This window comes from Eucalyptus grandis, chromosome 8, assembly GCF_016545825.1.
Source record: "Eucalyptus grandis isolate ANBG69807.140 chromosome 8, ASM1654582v1, whole genome shotgun sequence".
NCBI lineage: Eukaryota > Viridiplantae > Streptophyta > Magnoliopsida > Myrtales > Myrtaceae > Eucalyptus > Eucalyptus grandis.
In genome coordinates this window covers 18,578,980-18,597,836 of record NC_052619.1, presented here as the reverse complement: position 1 = coordinate 18,597,836, position 18,857 = coordinate 18,578,980, and the positions used below count along the sequence as shown (strand labels likewise).

At 38.4% G+C, this 18,857-nt stretch overlaps 1 protein-coding gene and 1 pseudogene across 2 annotated transcripts; both read right to left on the bottom strand.

Annotated features, from left to right (window-relative positions):
• Positions 1-5,368: 5,368 nt before the first annotated feature.
• Positions 5,369-11,270, bottom strand: LOC104457016 (protein trichome birefringence-like 11). 2 transcript variants are annotated; one of them, XM_010071934.3, is made up of 5 exons: positions 11,147-11,270; positions 9,806-10,450; positions 7,768-8,157; positions 6,941-7,099; positions 5,369-6,173 (listed from the first exon to the last, which is right to left on the bottom strand). In XM_010071934.3, exons 2-5 carry the CDS (start codon positions 10,246-10,248, stop codon positions 5,816-5,818), a joined length of 1,350 nt encoding a protein of 449 aa, XP_010070236.1. In that variant the 5' UTR covers positions 10,249-10,450; positions 11,147-11,270; the 3' UTR covers positions 5,369-5,815. The 2 variants fall into 2 exon arrangements, with proteins under 2 accessions (XP_010070236.1, XP_010070235.1); XM_010071933.3 differs by lacking the exon at positions 11,147-11,270 and adding an exon at positions 10,531-11,101.
• A 3,834-nt stretch (positions 11,271-15,104) lies between these two features.
• LOC104457017 lies at positions 15,105-18,002 on the bottom strand (annotated as a pseudogene).
• Positions 18,003-18,857: the final 855 nt, after the last annotated feature.

Genomic DNA, 18,857 nt, shown 5'->3' with positions numbered 1-18,857 from the left:
TGTCGACTTTTGAGGTCGATATATGGTCTTAAGCAGTCATCAAGACGATGGTATATACGTTTTCATAATGCATAATGGCATATGATTTTTTCGATGATTGATGAGGATCATTGTGTTTATATCAAAAGATCCAAGGATCAATTTGTGATCATATCATTATATATTGATGATATACTAATTGCCGGAAGCAATATGGAGCTTGTTAATCTTTGTCAAAAGTTGGTTGTCTTCCAATTTTTGAATTGAAGTATATGGGATTTTAAACCCATAGACACTCCTATTGCAAAAGGTGAATGATTGAGCCATAAACTGTGTCCAAGGACTCCACAAGAGAAGGAACAAATGAAACATGTTCCTTATGCTAGTGCTGTTGGGAGCTTGATGTATGCTATGATGTGTACAAGACCTGACATATGTTATGCAGTTGGAATGGTAAATGAATACCAAACAATCCAGGTCAAGCACATTGGAAAACCGTTAAAAGAATACTAAGGTATCTAAAGGGAACTGCTGATTATACGCTGAGTTATTATAGAAAAGGATCTACGACTCTAAAGCTATTCTGGTGTTGATTGGGGAGGATATTTAAATAAAAGGAAATCTACCTCTAGGTTTGTTCTCTTACCGAATAATGGCACCATGTGTTGGAGCAGTAAGAAACAAAAGTGTATAGCCTTGTCCACGATGGGAATTGAGTTCGTGGCATTATCGCAGAGTATAACAAGATGTTTGGCTTAAGAGATTTTTGGATCATTTAGGTGTTATTGGAAGTGCTGCAGATTAATTGTTGGTTAATTATGATAGCCAAGCAGCAAAAGTGTACACCAAAGATCCAAAATATCATGACAAGACCAAACATATAGATACCAAGTATAATTTTGTCATGGATATGATTGCATGAAAAGATGTGAACTTAGAGTACATACTACGCATAGAATGGTAGCATATCCTATGGAAAAGCCAATACCTAGAGATGTGTTTTGTGGCCATATGAAATCTCTAGGATTGCGTAGAGATTGTAATTTCCCTAAGTGTTCACAATTTGATGAATTTGTGTTTTCATCATTAATGCATATGAATCTTTGTTTGATCTTTATGCATCTTAATGCTCAGTGCATTACTTTAAGTTAAGAAAGTATGTCGGATAGATATGAGATTAGCCGACTCACGCGGGTAATCGCCTCTATTTACTGTGTGATAAATAGAGATGAGACTGTTTTTAAGCTTATTATCTAGGTGATAATCGAGAGCTCAAGCTTAAAACACGTATGTCGCCTTAATTGAGTGTTAAGATGAGGACATAATACTTACTATGTTCGAGAGTAAAATACCCCACATATTTTACTTTATCTGTCTATGATGCCAGATGTGAGTTCTGATGAATTTAGTGAATGAGTAGATACGTGACCTCAAGTTAGACATTGGGTATGTCTGAACTATCATGTGTACAATATTGAAAGGTGTAGACATACGCTCCATGGGAAAGGAGTTGATATCGTAATACGTATTTCATACTACGTATACATGAGACGACCAATAAGAGTGACAAAAGTTTGATCTCAACTTTTTCTTATGTCGTGTGAGACTCTTGAGGAAAGAGTTCCTCAATTTTTAGTCCCCTCATGACTCTTACTTATTCTCAAGATTTCTATTTAGTGTTTGCTATCTTAGGATGTTACCAATGGTCATGAGTTTGATTCGATCTAATGGGGCATTTCTAGAAAAGCAAGCTGAACTGAAATTGAGAGTTTGAAGGAAAGAGGAAGATCGATTTTGGAGAATCACATTATAGTTTTGTATTCACCGGTTAACCAATTATGACTATTTTTGGGATAATCATAATTGTGAATACAATATATATATATATATATATATATATATATATATATATATATCATTGTTTAAAAGAGATCAAGAGAGATATAAATGTGATCGATCGATTTAGGGTACTTGCATACTAAATCTACTCGGAGTGAAATGCCCATTATGAGCTGCTATATATTCCTAACAAATGTATGGAACGAGCTCTACTCAAAGTATATCTTGATCGCACGGATTATTCACCGGTATGAATGTTGAAGAGAAGTAAAGAGAATTCTGTTCGGCCCACCATGTGTGAGTGGGAGATGATGATTTTAATTGGTAATGGGCTTAAGGCCCGTCCGCCTATGCTGGGCCCAAAAGGCCCGGCCCACGGGAATAAGGCCCGTGGATGGGGGAAGGTATAAAAGGGAGGAGAGAGAGGGAGAAGACAACTGTTGGAAACAGAAAAGAACATACGTCTTCTCCAACGCTCTCTCTCCCTCCAAAAGAAACAGTAAGCACAAGGCCACTGTTTTCTCCCCTTCAAGCGTCATCGGATCGAACAAAATGACAAATTTCTCTTCCTCTATCGGCATTGGTGTCTAATCTGTGGCTAATAAGGTACGCTCGAATCCGTGGTGTGCTTTACGATTGGTGATACGTGTTTTTCCCGGGCTTCATCTTCCGCATTGATTTAGGGGTTCGATTTAGTGTCGAATCCGCTTTTCGGGGATCAATCATTCCCAACAAATAGGTTTAAGAGTTAGTTATGCAAATAAAATTGAGTAAGTTAGCACAAAAATGGTAATTCACAAACTTTAATAAAAATTGGTAATTTCAAAAGTAAGTTGCTAACTAAGTTCACTAGCAACTTTTTGATACTTGCTGACATTTATAGAAATTTGATAGCACGAAATGAAATCTGCAGTTTTTGACATGGAAAAATAGAATTTTTCCTTGTAAGACTCGTGGAACTAGGTGACCAATGCACAATGACCCAAAACCAATGAAGCACGAACGATTATTCAATGAACCTAGCCCATGTATTGACTGAGTCTAGACGGCCATTCAAACGAAAGACCCATATGGCACTCATCACTACGCTAGGTACTTACAGGGAACCACAGCACCTCGTTTCCATCTAGCATAATGGGAACAATGCCAAGAAAAAAGATCAAATTGCTCCTAAAAAAAATTGAAAGGATATTAATGTGACGGCCCAAGCGACGGTCTTCGGACGTGCACAAAGAAGGGGTCCCTCTCTTGTCCCACATCGTCTAGAGATGGAGTCATAAGTTAGCTTATAAGGCTTGGGTCTCTAACCTTTGTACATACGCATTTTCTTAGAGTAGTATGGGCTGCCCTGAGAAAAATAAAATTGTGAGGAATTATTCGTGTGGAGTCACAAACACATTTTCTTGGGATCGTAGATTTGTGCTCTAAATGATGAAAGTCGACAAAATATCACAAGAGAAAAATAGGTTGCTCCATCTATCGAGAAAAGGTATCATAGAACCATACTTTGTCGAAAATTTTGTCAAAGAATCCTGTACTAGTGGTCAAGTGGAATCAGCTTGAATGCTGCTTCTAAGCAACAGAAAGATAAAGCAGGATTCGAACTTGAAACTGGAAAATTCATGAGGCAAAGTTTGATAAATCAATCTAACTTAAGTCGATAGTTTCATGTCTGAGTTAGTAGGTTCAAACATTGGTAAATTATGCAAATAAAAGTTGATTAATTAGTATAAAAATCGGTAAAAATTTGCGAACTATAATAAAAGTCAATAATTTTGAAAGAGTGTTGGTAAGTTGCCAACTAATTACATGAAAAAAAAAATTGCTCATATTACTTTTATAATGGTTTTTTTACACTTATCAATGCTTATTGAAATTAAGTAGCACGAAAAAAAATAATCTAAATTTTTTTGACATGGAACTAGGTGACACCTAAAACAAATGAACCACGAGCAAATTATTCAATGAACTAATAAATATACCATATTGAATTCGGAACCTACAAGAGACCTATATGATCAAAAAATTACTCAATCAATCATAAATTTATTGTGCAAATGCTAATTTAATCATAATTCTTTCGATTTTGTCCATATAATTTTAAACCCCTGTTTGAAATTTCAATGTAACTTTCTTATCAATTTTTGTAAAAAATCACTAGTTTAGAATTTTGTCATTACTAGCTATCCTATGCAGCATGCTATCACGTCTATGAGTCCCTTTGAAAATCAACTAAAATGACTATATTGAAATTTTATATAAATATTTGTGACTAAATTGATAAAATTAGAAAGTTTAGGAATAAATTCACATATGTGCAATAGATTTTATGACGAGTGCTAGACATCTAAAGTGCCAAAATTTAGTACGATGAGACATTTAAGTGCCAAAAGTTAGGAAAGTGACAATTAAATGTCAAAATTAGAGCAAAATAAATCAGTTAAGTGCCAACAACAAGAAAATTCAATCAAAATACGATGTGACGATTTTTGGCGAGACAAGTGCAAAACGATGTTGTTTTATAAATTGGCGTGACTAGACAAGTGCAAAAACGGCGTTATTTTTTTGCTAACATTGATAAATAATTAATAAAAAAATTAACTAAATTAAATTTAATACCATTTGAAAAAAAGAATTAAATTAAGATGAACAATTACAAGCGAAGATGATGAACAGCTGAGGGCTTAGCTCTCGCCACCGCAACCTTCCCACCGTCGTTGGAAAGGGCCGGTGATAGTGGCTAGGGGCCGGTAGGAAGGTGGCGATGGTGAGGGCAAAGCCTTCAATCGCACTTGCAACTATTCATCTTCTTTCTTCCTTTTTTAAAAAAATAAAATCAATTTAATTAATTTTTAATATTAAAATTCAAATCTACCAAAACAACATCGTTTTACATTTTTTTTTTTAAGTTAGCTCTTTGGCAAGCCACAGGCAAGCAGAATTAATAAAAAATTGCTACATTAAATTTCTGGCGAGGTGACACTCAAGTGTCCTATTTTTTTTTTTAAATGATATTTAAATATAGCTTTCCTAACTTTTGACATTTAAATATCCTTTTGTGCCAAATTTTGACACTTATACTTTTGCCAATTTATGACCGATTGACCAGTCTCTTCCCTTGAGGCCTGCAAAGCTAGGCCAACAGTCAAATGACCCAAAACCAAGTGAGTTAAGAAGAAAAGCTCAAGTGCCATTCTACACGCAGTGTCATGATATGTCGTGATCAGCAGAGCAAAACATTTTTCTCTATGGAGTGAACCTCAGAATACAAGTGGAAAAGGAAGAAACGAGCAAATGACAGAGTATGGTGGCTTCAAGCAAACAAAAATTGAGAACATAACATGAAAACTGTCTATTTGAAGACAGGAGAATCCAAAGGAGGAAACTACCTACTTATAGCCGTTAGAAATTGGGATTCCGAGTGCATCAAATTCGATAGAAAATTAAGAGGGAGACAAAACAAGAATATCTTAGGCCGTTCTTCCACGATCCATATTTTACGCCATCGCCCCTCTGCTCGATACATACTCTTATACATGTGAAACGTGTGTGGGTATTTTACAACCAGCATAGTACAGAAAAGATTAGAGCACAGTTGATATCCCAAAATCTCTAACAGAAGCACTCCTTTAGACATTTTCCTTTCAATTGTGTATAACTATGGCATGTACAATGAAAATGTGTGTATCTACTTTCTTTGTAGCCCCTGTCGTGCTCTTTGACATCCATGGGGTCATATCATACACCAAAAAAAAAAAAAAAAAAAGAGAAGAAGAAGAGGAAGAAGAGGAAGAAGAGGAAGAACTTTCCACCTGTGGCTGAATCCTGTCCAATCGCGGGCTTCTCAACGACTTCCCAAAATTCTGATGGGCACGGGTAATTGAGAACAAAGAGTGAACCAAAGGCTATGTGATCAATTTGCTGTTGCAACTCCTACAATGTAAAGCTCTTCATGTAGGTATAAACACCACCGCATTATACTTGTTCAGCATGAAAATCATGAGGCATTGGTCAAATTTCGTGACCGCACAGAGTCACCCTTGAGGAAAAAAGCATAAAGAAGCTCATTCCACACGTCCGGAACACCAGGCAAGCACCAATGGCTACAATCCTGCCTATGGAGCGGAGCAGGACCCAACTTAGGCCCCAGGTAATACAAAGAGGAATGGCCATCTTTTCTGCGCGCTGTCATAGCTGTGATATTCAGCACGTGAAGGTTATTCTTTACCGTTTGGTTGGACCGATCAGTTAACAAATCAGTAAGAATTTTCAGATGGACCAACGAAACTGGGGAGGAGCCCAAATCGGGTAGAGTCTCCAAGTGACATGTTCCTCCAGACTTCCAGTCTCCACCTCTGTTAAGAACATACATGCCATGGTTACTTTGAATAATAAAAAAGCAGTAACAACAGATGAGCAATAATGTATAACTGACTATAAAATGAAGCTCAATATGCTCAAGAGTGTCAAAATTATCTCCCTCGTCTTCCAAACCAAGTGACTTGCATCTCAACCACTCTCTACAGTGATGCAGTGTTCAAGGGGCATGATATCACAATTACAAAAAGATTTTAAACCCAATCACCACTTCTTTCTGAGGCTTAAAACAAGTCCTCGATTATTTGTTAAAGTTTTAAGAAAAGAAAATGCTGCTAATTATAGAGAATCTGCAGCGCTATGTCAAACGTAAGGAGGAAAGCCACTGATAAGCCATGATCCAAAATAGACATGTCAAATCCGAGAGAAAAGACAATGTCAGAGTACTTGCATGGATCCACACGACCTCATTTTCATCTAGCCTAATGGGATTAAATGCCATGGGTCAGGATCATATTGCTCATACTAAATTTGAAAGAATAAAAATAGTCAACAAGAGAAAAATCTCACGAGACAAAAACAGGTTGCTTCATCTTTCAAGAAAAAAATATCATAGAACTATATACAGTTGAAATTTTAGTCAAAGAATCTGGTATCAGTGGTTTAGTGGTCATCAGCTTAAATGCTGCTTCCAAGCAACAGAAAAGAGGGAAATGAATATCCAATGTCAACATGAAAGAAAATCGCGCTCTTCTGATGCAAAGAAGATGAGTGAATTCACTGAGGTCAATAGAAATCAGCTTACCTAAAATGTACAGGTGCATAGGATCGAAAGTAGACCTGACTTTTGCTCATATTCACATGAGCACTGATCCAGTCAAGTACTGTCTCTAGCGATCTCCGATATGCATCTTCAACAGTCATATTCATCTTAACCTCATTTCCAACCTGGAAGTAAGAGCCCCTGCCATAGACATTCAGAGGAATCAGATCTAAGTTCTTAACATTCATTGTGGAAAATGGAACCATTTCTCAAAGAAACATAGGGCAAGAGTAAGGCTAAAGGCCCGAGGTTGCATCCAAGAAAGGTGACCAAAGCAAACGGAATTTTGTATTTCAGGGAGAGAGGGGCTTCCTTAGTCAATGGCTGGATAATGAGTCTTATGACTGATTGTAAAAGAACTAAGAAAACATGGTCTGCCGAGGATACAAGAGAAACGTCCAGCAAGCATAGCAACATTAACTATGAAAAGCCCTTTAACTTCCTATATTGCACTCATAACCGACATTCCAGATCTGGAGGGAATTAGTAAATTCACACACCATCTCCTTAACAAAAACATGGCCAAACGACCTAATATATTATGAGCCAAAGCAATGACTTCCCATCTGAATCAGAGGCCACACTTGTAAAGGTGGTGCAGAGGGGGACATCAAAGGGAAACTTGCCATTGTGCAATCTAGACCAATGTATCATTAAGCCATATGATCAAACTGCTTAAAGTAGCAAGTAAAGTGTCATTTTGCAATTTGCAATCCAGGAGTAGCGCTTGGAACAAAGTCCCTGTATTTTTTAGGGGTCAACCACTTAACGGGACAAAATATGACAACGGGATGATATAACATACTTACACGCGTACAGTCTTCTCATAATTCCACCAATGCCCAGTATTGAGAACCAGCACATCAGCATCTGCCCACTGTTTAGAAGTCCAGTCAATCTGATCCAACTTCAGGGTAATCTTCACGTCTTCTGGAGATCCAGCCGGAGCTCGGCCTTGCGCCACTAGAAATGGGGATCTGTAATATTCAACTGTGCAGTTGAAGTCTCTGAACTTGTATACCAAGAATCCAGTGTGCTTAGTGATTGGTCTACCATTCACTTCGTAGACTGCAGCCTTATCCGAAAGAGCAGACGAGAGCATGCAGAGTAGGGATTCCCATTGGTTCCGACCAATTGAGTCACCAACAAACACGACCCTTTGGTTGCGCAACCTTTCCAGCATCATCTTTGCATCAAATCTGTACTCGATTAGACAGAAAGAGAAATGTCAGTATATTTGTTTTCTTGTGGGAAATTGAGGACAGGATTCATGTAAGAAATGCTCTGACATTGGATGTTTGGTTCATCACCACCTAATTAAAACAAGGAAAAAGAATTAATCGAAGATGGCTCTGATCATGTAAAATTATCCTCAGGATACTGCCAAACAAAATACCAATTAAATATTTGATCCATCGCCATCTAATTAGAATGAGGAAAAAAATTAATCCAAGGTGCTTCTGAACGTACAGAATTTAATAAAAGATGATATCATATCACCAAATGAATTACAGGTTCAATCATCATAAGACTTAGATTGACCCCCTACTGCCTAAAGCTAATTTGAAGGCCTTCTGTCAGTCTCAATTTTCCTATTGGAACAATTAATCGAGCACTTATCTATAACATCTGTTGAATTGGAATTATGCAGCATGAGTAAAGTAGATCCGTTACAGGCTCTGCAGTTGACAGACAGATCAAGGAAATTCAAGGGCAAAAGAGAATCTCCTATCAGATGCTTGTTAAGGCCTTGCTAAGGCATGAAGATAAATTTGGCTATTGGATATCATCCATATATACATCCACTAGGTCATCCAAAAGATAGTGGAAAAAGAACAAACAGAGCACGACAATGACATACCTAACCACATGCTGGAGACACCTTCATCAAGTTTCAACATCTAAACTGGATTATGTGTAATTTGTCCAATAACAGTAAATTTGATTACTAGCAAGACTATATATGCACTGAACCTGCACAGCAGCAATTCAACTTAAAATCTTTATTCTTTACATACTACAGAAGTTAAGCACAGTATTTACTTGTAAACTACACTTATGTCTGATGGTCTTCTATAACTCTGCATAGTATCAAAACATAAGTCTTATGCTCAAACCTCCCCAGACCCCTCAGTATGATCACTTTCACGTTTCAATCTTAGGACAAACAGACAACAGACCCAAAAAGAAAAGAAAAGTCTTAGGACAAACCCTTCAACCGCACATGGAATGAGTGCTAGCATTCTATATTGAACCCATGTTGTCACCTAGAAGGTCCCCCCTAATCACCAGACAAGTTGAACATCGATCTTCATTTCCTCAAGCTCTAGCATGAAGCCCTCCCTTTCCGACACCATGTAAGTTATTTGGAAGAAAGTTTATCTTTTTTTCCTTTATTTGCTCCTCAATTAAATTTTGCTAATAGTTTTTCCTTGTAACCATCGCTAGAGTTCTTATGAAGCTTGAAAAAACAAAGCATGAACAGAAATTTCATCAAATTGGTCCTTCACAAGAACATCCACACTCACAAGTTCACAACCTATCAAATGACTGGACGGTGAGCATCCAAACCTGCCTTACCGCATTAAATTCCGAACAACCCCAAATGGAGAGAAAAGCACCAATCAAGAAAACCAACACATGAACAATAAATGCAATCATCCTTCAACAAGCAACACACAGCGTGACAGATATGTCTCAGAAACAGCTAGTCATAATACAAACTCCTCCAACAATTAACGCGAAAAATTAATAGCAATAAAATGGGAAATTGGCAAAGCAAATATTATAAAATTATTCAAAAATTGACACAACAACAACAATATCAAAAGGTGCGAGTGAAGAAACCTGGGCAAGTCACACATCTTGGGTTGCCATCTCCACTTGGTGTAGAAACTATCAGGCCTACCATTCTCAGAACATCTGAAACCATCATCTAACAAGGCACAATCTCTGCTCTCATACAGAGGATACCTCTCGTCCCACACCCAATTCCCATCAAACACGTCACAACCGCCACCGCTCTCGTCAAGAAACCTGGGCCGCCCAGCGGCCGCCTCATCCAGCGGCACCCGGCCGCTACGGAGCCAGGACTGCCCTGTGTTCCGTAGCCTCTGAGTCACTGTGCTGTAGTCCAAGTAAAAGCAAGAGCCGATGAAGAGGGCGGCGACAAAGAGGAACCCAACTATTCCGAAAGAAGGCTCAAGAGGGCTCTTCAGGCGCTTAAATTTGTTCAGTACGCTCAAGTGGGTCACCATTTCTGAGCACCCTGATGGTTTGTTCTTGGACATTTCGGGGGAGAGAGATGAAGGTTCATGGGAGCTGTGAAAAGACAAGGTGCCAAGACAGGCCTAAAAAGTGGGTTCAGATGGATAGTGAGACAGAGAGAGAGACAGAGACAGGGAGGTGGCTGTGCGTGTGAACGTGCTTGCTGCTTCTTCTTCTTCTTCTTCTTCTTCCTTCTTCTCCGCGAGTGGTGGGTCTCACAAACAACTGCGACCAGTAAGAGCATTAATTAGAGATGCTGAGTAAAATTATGGGAATTATTTGCTTGTCTGATTCCGGCATTTAACCTTCCTTTCTTGCCGATTCTTTACTCCTTCTGTGAGTGAGTCAGAGAGAGAGAGAGAGAGAATTTGTCCTCTAGGAAAATTTGGGAAGAACAAGAAAGAAAACGAAACCAAATTCCAAATCTGGCGGCAGAAAGAGAGAAAATGCAAGAACCCACCAGCCCAAAATTCATTCAAAATCTTGCAGTGGGGATTCGAAGCGAATATTCACGGACTAGAAAAAAGGACAGAAATTCATCGACCAAAACCCAAACCCCCAAAAATTTAAAAAAATAAAAAAAAATACTTTTTCCGACCATAACGTTAGACTGGGTCTAGGCAAAATTCAAGAGCAGGATTTTATTAGTGGACGTCGTGTTGCTCGGGGCCGACGTGGGTCTCGTAATGCGTGCAGGCCTGCTCGATAGCGCCACACCGCGACGACCACGACTTGCAGAATCCAATGACTCGTTCCTCGCCCGTGCGTTCTTGATTTTTGCTTCTTTGATTAGAAAATGGGGGTGGAGTAAGAACACCCGCGCTCTCCGACAGCGACAGAGATACGGCATTGAGTTGAGTGAGTGAGAGAGAGAGAGAGAGAAGAGAGACAAGAAGATTATAGTAAAATGGTCGTGATTACATTATTGTGAATGGACAAAGAAGAAATCGTCCGTTTGATTGCGACGGCGGAGTAATCAGTGCGCGATTTCCGGGACGGCGTCCGACGTGCGCACTACTATGGGCTTCCGGTCACAGCACGGAATCCTTAAACCACAACCCCCCCCCCAAAAAAAAAAAAAAAAAAAGAAGAGGAATAATCCCTACCGACCCAGTAGAATTGTCGGGCTTTTCTATATTGTAAGATTTCCTAGAGAAATGGTTTCGGATGGAACGCGTAGGTAGCTTAATGAATAATAAATTGGTGTATGCCGCTTCTAATTATTAACAATGATTTTCCCCCTCATTCACTACTATTTTCCCCGAGGGTCTGTTTATTTTGTGAAAAATGTTTTCTTACCAAAACTTAAATTCGAAAAAATAGTTTTCTTTTTAAAAAAAAAAAAAGAAAACGTTTTTCAAAATATGACAATATATTGATACTTAAACTAGAAACTCCATAATTGGGCACAGGAAACCTCGATATTGGTTCCCAAGTCCCGACAATCAAGATCAAGTCTCCATCAACTAGACACGGGTCCATTGAGACCAGGCTTGGGTCTCCGATGCTCAAACCAAGGCCCCAATGCCCGTGCCCAAGTCCATCGAGATTAGGTTCAAACCACTAGTGCCCATACTCAATGCTCCGGCATCGGAAGTCAAAGACTATAAAGATTGTACTTGGGTCCTTGATGCTCGAGCTTTGGTCCCGAGCATTAAGCTTGAGTCCTTATAAATGAAACATTTGTTATTATGAAAATATTTTAAAAAATCAAGTTTGTAATTATTTTTTAATTTAATTTATTTTCTTCCTTTTTCTAATTTCTTCCTCCTTGCTGGTTGTCGCCTATAGTGATAGTTGGTGAGTTCATTGTCTCTTGCTATGAGGCTAGAGCCTCGCCAGATTGTGCGAGCTCACGATGAGGTTGTGTGAGCTCATGGCCTGCTGGTGATGAGCTCAAGCCTCACTAGATTGGACGAGCTAGTCGAAAACCCTCAAACTTAGCCTTGCTAGATCAAACAAGCTCATGGCCTCTAGCGGGGATCCTCGATCTCACTTGTGGGCATTGTCGTGGTCGATGATTGGGTAAGAAAGGAGTAAAAAGAAAAGAAAAATATATAATACTTAAAAAAAAATTCTTTTATAATTCTCCCCATCAATTTTTCTTACCAAACAATATAAAATACTTTCTAAATCCTTTTATGGTTTCAACTAAATGCCGAAAAATAAAGTCTTGTTTTTGTAAAATGACTTTTTAAAAAATATTTTTCAGAAATTGTACATTTTCCACCAAACAAATGGAGCCTGACTATATTTTAAGATTACGTGAGTAGTCATGAAAATCCTATATGATTCAATGTTAAATATTGTTGGATGTTTCGACCATCTTGCATTTAATAAAAATAGCGAGTTTGCAAAATTTACAAGGAAAGGTCGAAGTTAAGAAAAGATGCCGCCCAAAATGGGTTAGAAATTTTGAGGAGAAAAAAATCTCCCGATATAATATAGCAAACTTTACAGACGGTGCATCCTCAAAAAACAAAATTTCCCAATAAATTCCATGATTATATTGTTATGATTGCAAAGAAAGAACGAAATCGTAATTCAAAAGTAAACCAGATATTCAACATTTCAAATCATGGTTCTTTTAACGTAATGTTTGGTAGAGGTGATTAAAGAAAGAAAAGAAGAGGTCAAATAATTACGAGAAAGAAGAAGAGAAACGAAATGGAGGAATTTAAGTTAAAATTCGATTGAATTTTACAAGTGAAAAGAATAAAATGGAACGCGGTATGAATTAATCGACCTTTTTATGTACTTGGGAAGGGTAAAATAATATCAGGATGGAGATAGGTGAGAAACAAGAAAAAAAAATAATCTATTGAACAAATTAAATCCTCCATTTTAGAGGGGTTTGGGGGGATTCAAAAGAAACACATAACATTAGCTACATCAATCCTAATTAATCCATTCTTTGAGAACCTTTCTCTTCTCTCACAATCTTCTCAACTAACATGCAATCTCTTAACAATTTCCAAATTTAAAAATTGAAAATTGTTGTTTATCTTTGGTAAGTTAAATCTTTCTCACATGGAAGAAATTTAAGCCCTTCTCTCTAAATATACCAACCTATTATACAAGCCCTAAAATGCATAAGGAAACGGAGACCAAATGGGCATAACTTTGGCTATTTCTGGTGGGAGGATTATAGGGGGATCCTTTTCCCAGTTCCGTTTCATTCTTTGGTGTACAGTTCAGATCGAGGATGAGCATTTAAGAAAGACTGATGATGTGATGGATGGAATGAAACTTGCAGCAGAGTGATGGTCGCTTTGCGGCCGGCTTGCCGGCCAATGATTCGGTTGTATGGTCTAGAAGGGGGAAGAGGAGAGTAGGGGAAATATGGAAAACATAAAAAGGAAAAAGAAAAAAAAGTAGAACATATCTGGACCATTGAGCATTCAATAATTCAGATGTGCTTTCCTTTAAGGCTTCAATTTAAAGGATCTCGTCCTAAAATTAAAGCCGCTCGAATAATTGAAAAAGGATACTATTCGGCATGAGAATCAACTTATAATTTCCTCGTCGACCAACCAATCGAGGCCTTAGTAAATTGACCCGCAAGCAGCAATACTTAGAAACCTATTAAATTTTTCACACCAAGTTCATGAGCATTGAATACGTCTAGACAACCCATTTCTATAAATCGTGCATAGAACTGAGCCCGATCGAGTGATCAAATCATGGTACATCTCCACCGAGCTCATGTTAGAATTTTCCGTCAAAGGGAAACACTTCCCTATCCAGAAACTTTACAGAACAAATTCTCAAGATCATAAAGATGGTGAAATTTTCTAGATTGAAAGAAACTGATAGATTCTATAGACGCAGCCAGACATTCTCCAGCATTTATTTTGCTCCTGTAGGTCATGTAGAGAATTGGAGATTTTTCATTTTCTGGGTCTTTGTTTGTTTTCGGCTAACACTGGATCCACAAGCAACACAACACCCTTCAGAACTTCACTTGAGAGGAGATCTAAGGAGGGGGTCCCCTAAAATCTTCTGATTTCGTGCAAGAAACACTCCACCTAACCAAACCATCATCTGTACGGTCCAAGATCATTTCGGCCATGACACTTGAAACAGACTCCTCACCAACAACCAGCTCATGAATGATATTCCTCCTTTGGTCGTTTCTAGGTTGCTTTGCATCTACATCAACAGCTCTTTTGTACACATGCAAATTATGAAAATGACGGAGTGGGAGGCCGACTATGTGCCTTCTGATATAGACAAATTTCACACCAGTATAGTAAAAGTGGAAACTTTAGCGAGGCCATAATCTGTTGGTTTCGTCTAATAAACTCATTGCATCTTGTGCTATGATTCATTTCATTGCCCTTGATCGCATACTGAATAAAAATGATACAAGTCCACAGAAGCTACTAACATGCGGCTCGGTAAGAATTAGAAAACAAGCCACTGGACCTAGTGGAAATCGACCAACTTCTCTGTATTCGATGATCCAAATGCGTTGGGTCCATATGCACTGAATTCAGGTAAGAATTGTTTTGAACCCCATGGCAAGTTCATAGTGATGAGGCCCGAGATGTCTAGCCTAATCTATACAAGCAAGTAAGGATCTACGTGAGTAAGGCTGCTTGCAAATCTGGCTGCAGAAAACAAAAGAAGAATTTTGAAATTCCTCACCAGTGGCTATAGTATCGTGCCTCAGCGATTCATGAGTTCAATATTCAACTGAAGAATGCCCACTGCCTTCTTTATTGACTAAATGATCAACCTGTAGACCGTTGTTGTTATCAGTTTCAGCAACATAATCAAGCAACAATTAAGGCAATTTTCATCACCATACCCTAGATATGGAAACTTCATGCTGGCGAGGAAGAGAGGCATGGCCACAGGAGAATGAGCTGCCACAGACTTAGAATCCTTGTCTATCATAGCTAATTGTTGTGCCAAAAAGGCTCAATTGTACTCTATATTACAAACTTAAGGATATTAAGATCCAACTCAAGGGAGACTACAGTTTCCATGAAGTAGATCAATGAAATGAATTGCAACTCCAAAGTTCTCACGCCTAAACCAACATCAAATATACCTCCGAACCATAAAGGCAATATCACCAGCATTTGCTTGTTGTTCACAAGACTAGTTCCCAAAGGAACAATGTAAGTTGGAAGGGGCAAGTTAACGTCCACGCCCCCGTCCACGGCCTCGGCCCCCGACCACGTCCCACAGCCCTCCCTAACATAGCAAGTAGCACAATTGTTCATGACATAGCAGAATGTAAAAGGAAATGAGGATCAAGGCAGGTAAAGTTAAGAATGATTTTGACAAATTATATATAAAGTTCACATACCTGCAGTTGGCTTCTTGGGCTTGACCCTTGGTGTCTCTTCAACCAACAGGGTCTCTAGATTCAAACTGTCAGGAAGGATGTAATAGCGAATGTTGTTACCCCTCACACTCAAGTGATCAAGAGTCACAGGATTTTTCCCTTCAGGGTAAGTTTCACAGTCTTCAGATGCGTGTTCATGCTGATATCAACACCTGTAATGACCCAACACTGTACTCTGATCAGATCAGTCATGCATCTCATAACTTTAGAAGCAAGTGCTTTTTATAAGTAATATCCACAAATAAAACATCATCAAACCATAAGTACACAGAAGTTGTATCCTTCTTATAGTAAATAGTGTTAACTACAATAAATTAAGACAAATAGTCTTTAACTACAAGAATTTAAATCAAAATATCATTTGATAACAAGTCAAGGTTAAGACATGACAGTACGATCCATTACAAAATTTCATCAACTTCTTCAATCTAGAGGAGCAGAAACAATAGTACATCAAACAAATTCCAGAACTTCAGTATGCTTGAGTGATTTAAGCCAATACCACTCAGCATAACTCCTCCTTTAAAAAAAAAAGAAGATATGAAACAAAGACCATAATAAACCAAATGAACAAGTTTTTGGCCAAATAAATACTACAATCTCTAACTTCCATCCCATTTCAATTATGGTCCTTTCACTTTCCAGCATGTCAATTTTTTGTTCCATAAAAACATGGAGGATTTAACTTCAATTTACCCATGTTTCAATCACCCCATTTGATACTGAGGTTATAATAATTAGGAAAAACGTCATGGCAAGAAAAGAGCAACAACTTAACTTAGGTAAAGTACAGGTCATCAAAATTGTATCCTCCATTGAACATACAGCTAGCCATTCAATGAATGACACTACCACAATAGATTTTATCATCAGAACAGGAACGTCCTTAGTCTGAGATAATATAATCACCCCAATAAAATTTCTTCCAGGTTCCACAGATATTAATTGAGAACTAACGTAGTTTAGAGATCACATTTACTCAACTCAAACAACTTTTGATATAATATGATCCCAAGGCCAAAGAAGCAGTATTCTAGCATCTTCAACTCAACCCATCACTAAAGCAAACAAATGGCAGTCCATTTATTTGGCAGATCTGAATTTGAAAAATAATAATTCATGTATGGACATGTGCATCCTCACTAATGGAATTCTCATAAAAGGTATGGACATGTTCCTATACTCCCAACCATCAACCGTCACTGTGTTTATTGTGCTTCAAAAGTTCCATTAAGACATACTGCCATTCATGACCAACATCACAGAGAGGGACTTAAGAGTTTCAGCCAAAGCATCCAGGGTAATCGTGCTGAAATATGACAACAAGCTGTTAATTTTATTATTTATGTATTCGGCTAATAAACTGGAACTACTATATTGAGAAATCTAACATAAGCATGCCTTTTGAACCAATCCTCATACAAACCAATGTACAGAATCCAGGATGACAACAACTGGTACTAGAAATCAAAAGAACTTTACACAAAAGCAACTCACTCACAAACGTCTGAAGGAAGAGGATAACCCTTGAATGCAACACTTACGCATACACAAAGTGTTCCATAAAGCTCAAAGATCTTAGATGGAGAACATTTGTATACATTCTCCTAACACTAAACACGACACCACACATTATGGATCATTATTAGCGAGCAAATTGTTATAAGAGAAAGGAAAAACACACGACAAGATGAGCAAAACAACATAAAGAACATGAAAATATACAGAATTTTCCCATTTCCCGGAATAAGTAGCATCCGACAAGCCAAAAAAAAAAAAAAGCACGTACTATATCTTGTCAGTAGGAAATTGGAAAACAACTCAACCCATCCATCACGCTCCCTCCAAACGTAAAGACACGAACTAGTCGCTCGTCGATGCAATTCAGAGGCCACTCAGGACCTCTTTCGCAGAAGGAAGAACGAAATCCCGCAACTTTAAAAAGCCACCCCACCCATTCCACAGCACCAGCACACCGTTCCTGGGAAGTGCCCGAACACGCTTGCCGACACGTCCACGAGCTCAAAGTTCGTCCAACGAGTCCAAAATCTAGAGCAACTGAAAGTCATAGATTGAGCAGAACTCCAAAAGACGTCTGAGCTATAATGCGAATCACATTCTCTCTTTTCTCGACTCCCGCCCCGCCCAAAGGATCACCCAACCATCTAGCGAAGCAAGCTTGAAACTTCTCTAGGCATTATCTCCGAATGCAGAGATATATCTCGAACTGTGCAGGGAAAAACAAACAAAAAAAAAAAGCCGACCCAGAGAGAGAGGGAGAAAGAGAGAGAGACCTGTGATGGTGCCATGAACGACGGTCCCGTTCTTGAGCTCGATGGAGACGGTCTCGTTGTTCAGCTTCATCAAAAACCTGACGAGCTTCATCGTCGCCTGTTCGCGAGGAAGACGATGACTAGGGCTTTCCTCCCCAGTTTCTCTACTTAACTAGCCGACAGAGAGGGCCGAACTTAGTTAAGGTTTGGGCTTAAACATGGGCTTGGGCTTTGATATTGGGCTTGATCTTTGAATTGGGCTTGGATTGGGGCTTCACGTGTTGAGTGCGATTTTATCTTATCGCTTGCGTGTGTACATACCGATCGAACCATCAGCATTCTTGTTTGATTCGATCCACCAATTGCGACCGATAGCATGATGGGCGCGGAAAAGATTTGGAGTGTGATTATTAAAAATCAATCATGAAATTCATTCTGCATAGCAGGATGCCCCCTTCGGATCTTAATTTGCTATTGGAAAGAAAAAGTCGTGTACTCCTGCAAAGTATTAGAGAGAGAAAATAAAAGTATTAAAATATTATTTTTTAAAAAATGTCAACATTAGAATTGGTCATTCCACGAAGAAGTCAATCGACACAATTTTATCTGCGTTTTATTTTTTAAAATTCTCTCTCTCTCTCTCTCTCTCTCTCAATAAGGATTCAATCGACACAATTTTATCTGCATTTTTTTTTTTTTTTAAATTTTTTCCCTCTTTCTCTCTCAATTTAGATTGATGAGCTCTCTTCTCCCATTCTACTTCTTAATTTTGTTTGCGTTTTATTGCTCTTTCCTTACTCTTTTTTTTCTCTCTCTCTCTTGATTTAGATTAGGGAACTCTCTTCTCCCGGTCTAGTTGTCGATTTGAGAGTGTGAACTTTTTTGATCTAATTCTAGATTTGAGTGATATATTCTCCCAAACTAGATTTAAAAGTTTAATAAATATATTTTTGGAGATTCGGTATCCTTCTACTATGTTCTGTATGAGTTCTCTATAAGC

What these genes read in the sequence shown, in the direction of transcription:
- LOC104457016 (XM_010071934.3), bottom strand. Translation starts at nt 10,248, where the DNA reads ATGTCCAAGAACAAACCATCAGGGTGCTCAGAAATGGTGACCCACTTG. An exon ending in TATGAGAAGACTGTACGCGT is followed by an intron (nt 7,100 to 7,767) that starts GTAAGTATGTTA and finishes TGTCTATGGCAG; the next exon opens with GGGCTCTTACTTCCAGGTTG. An exon ending in TATGCACCTGTACATTTTAG is followed by an intron (nt 6,174 to 6,940) that starts GTAAGCTGATTT and finishes TGTTCTTAACAG; the next exon opens with AGGTGGAGACTGGAAGTCTG.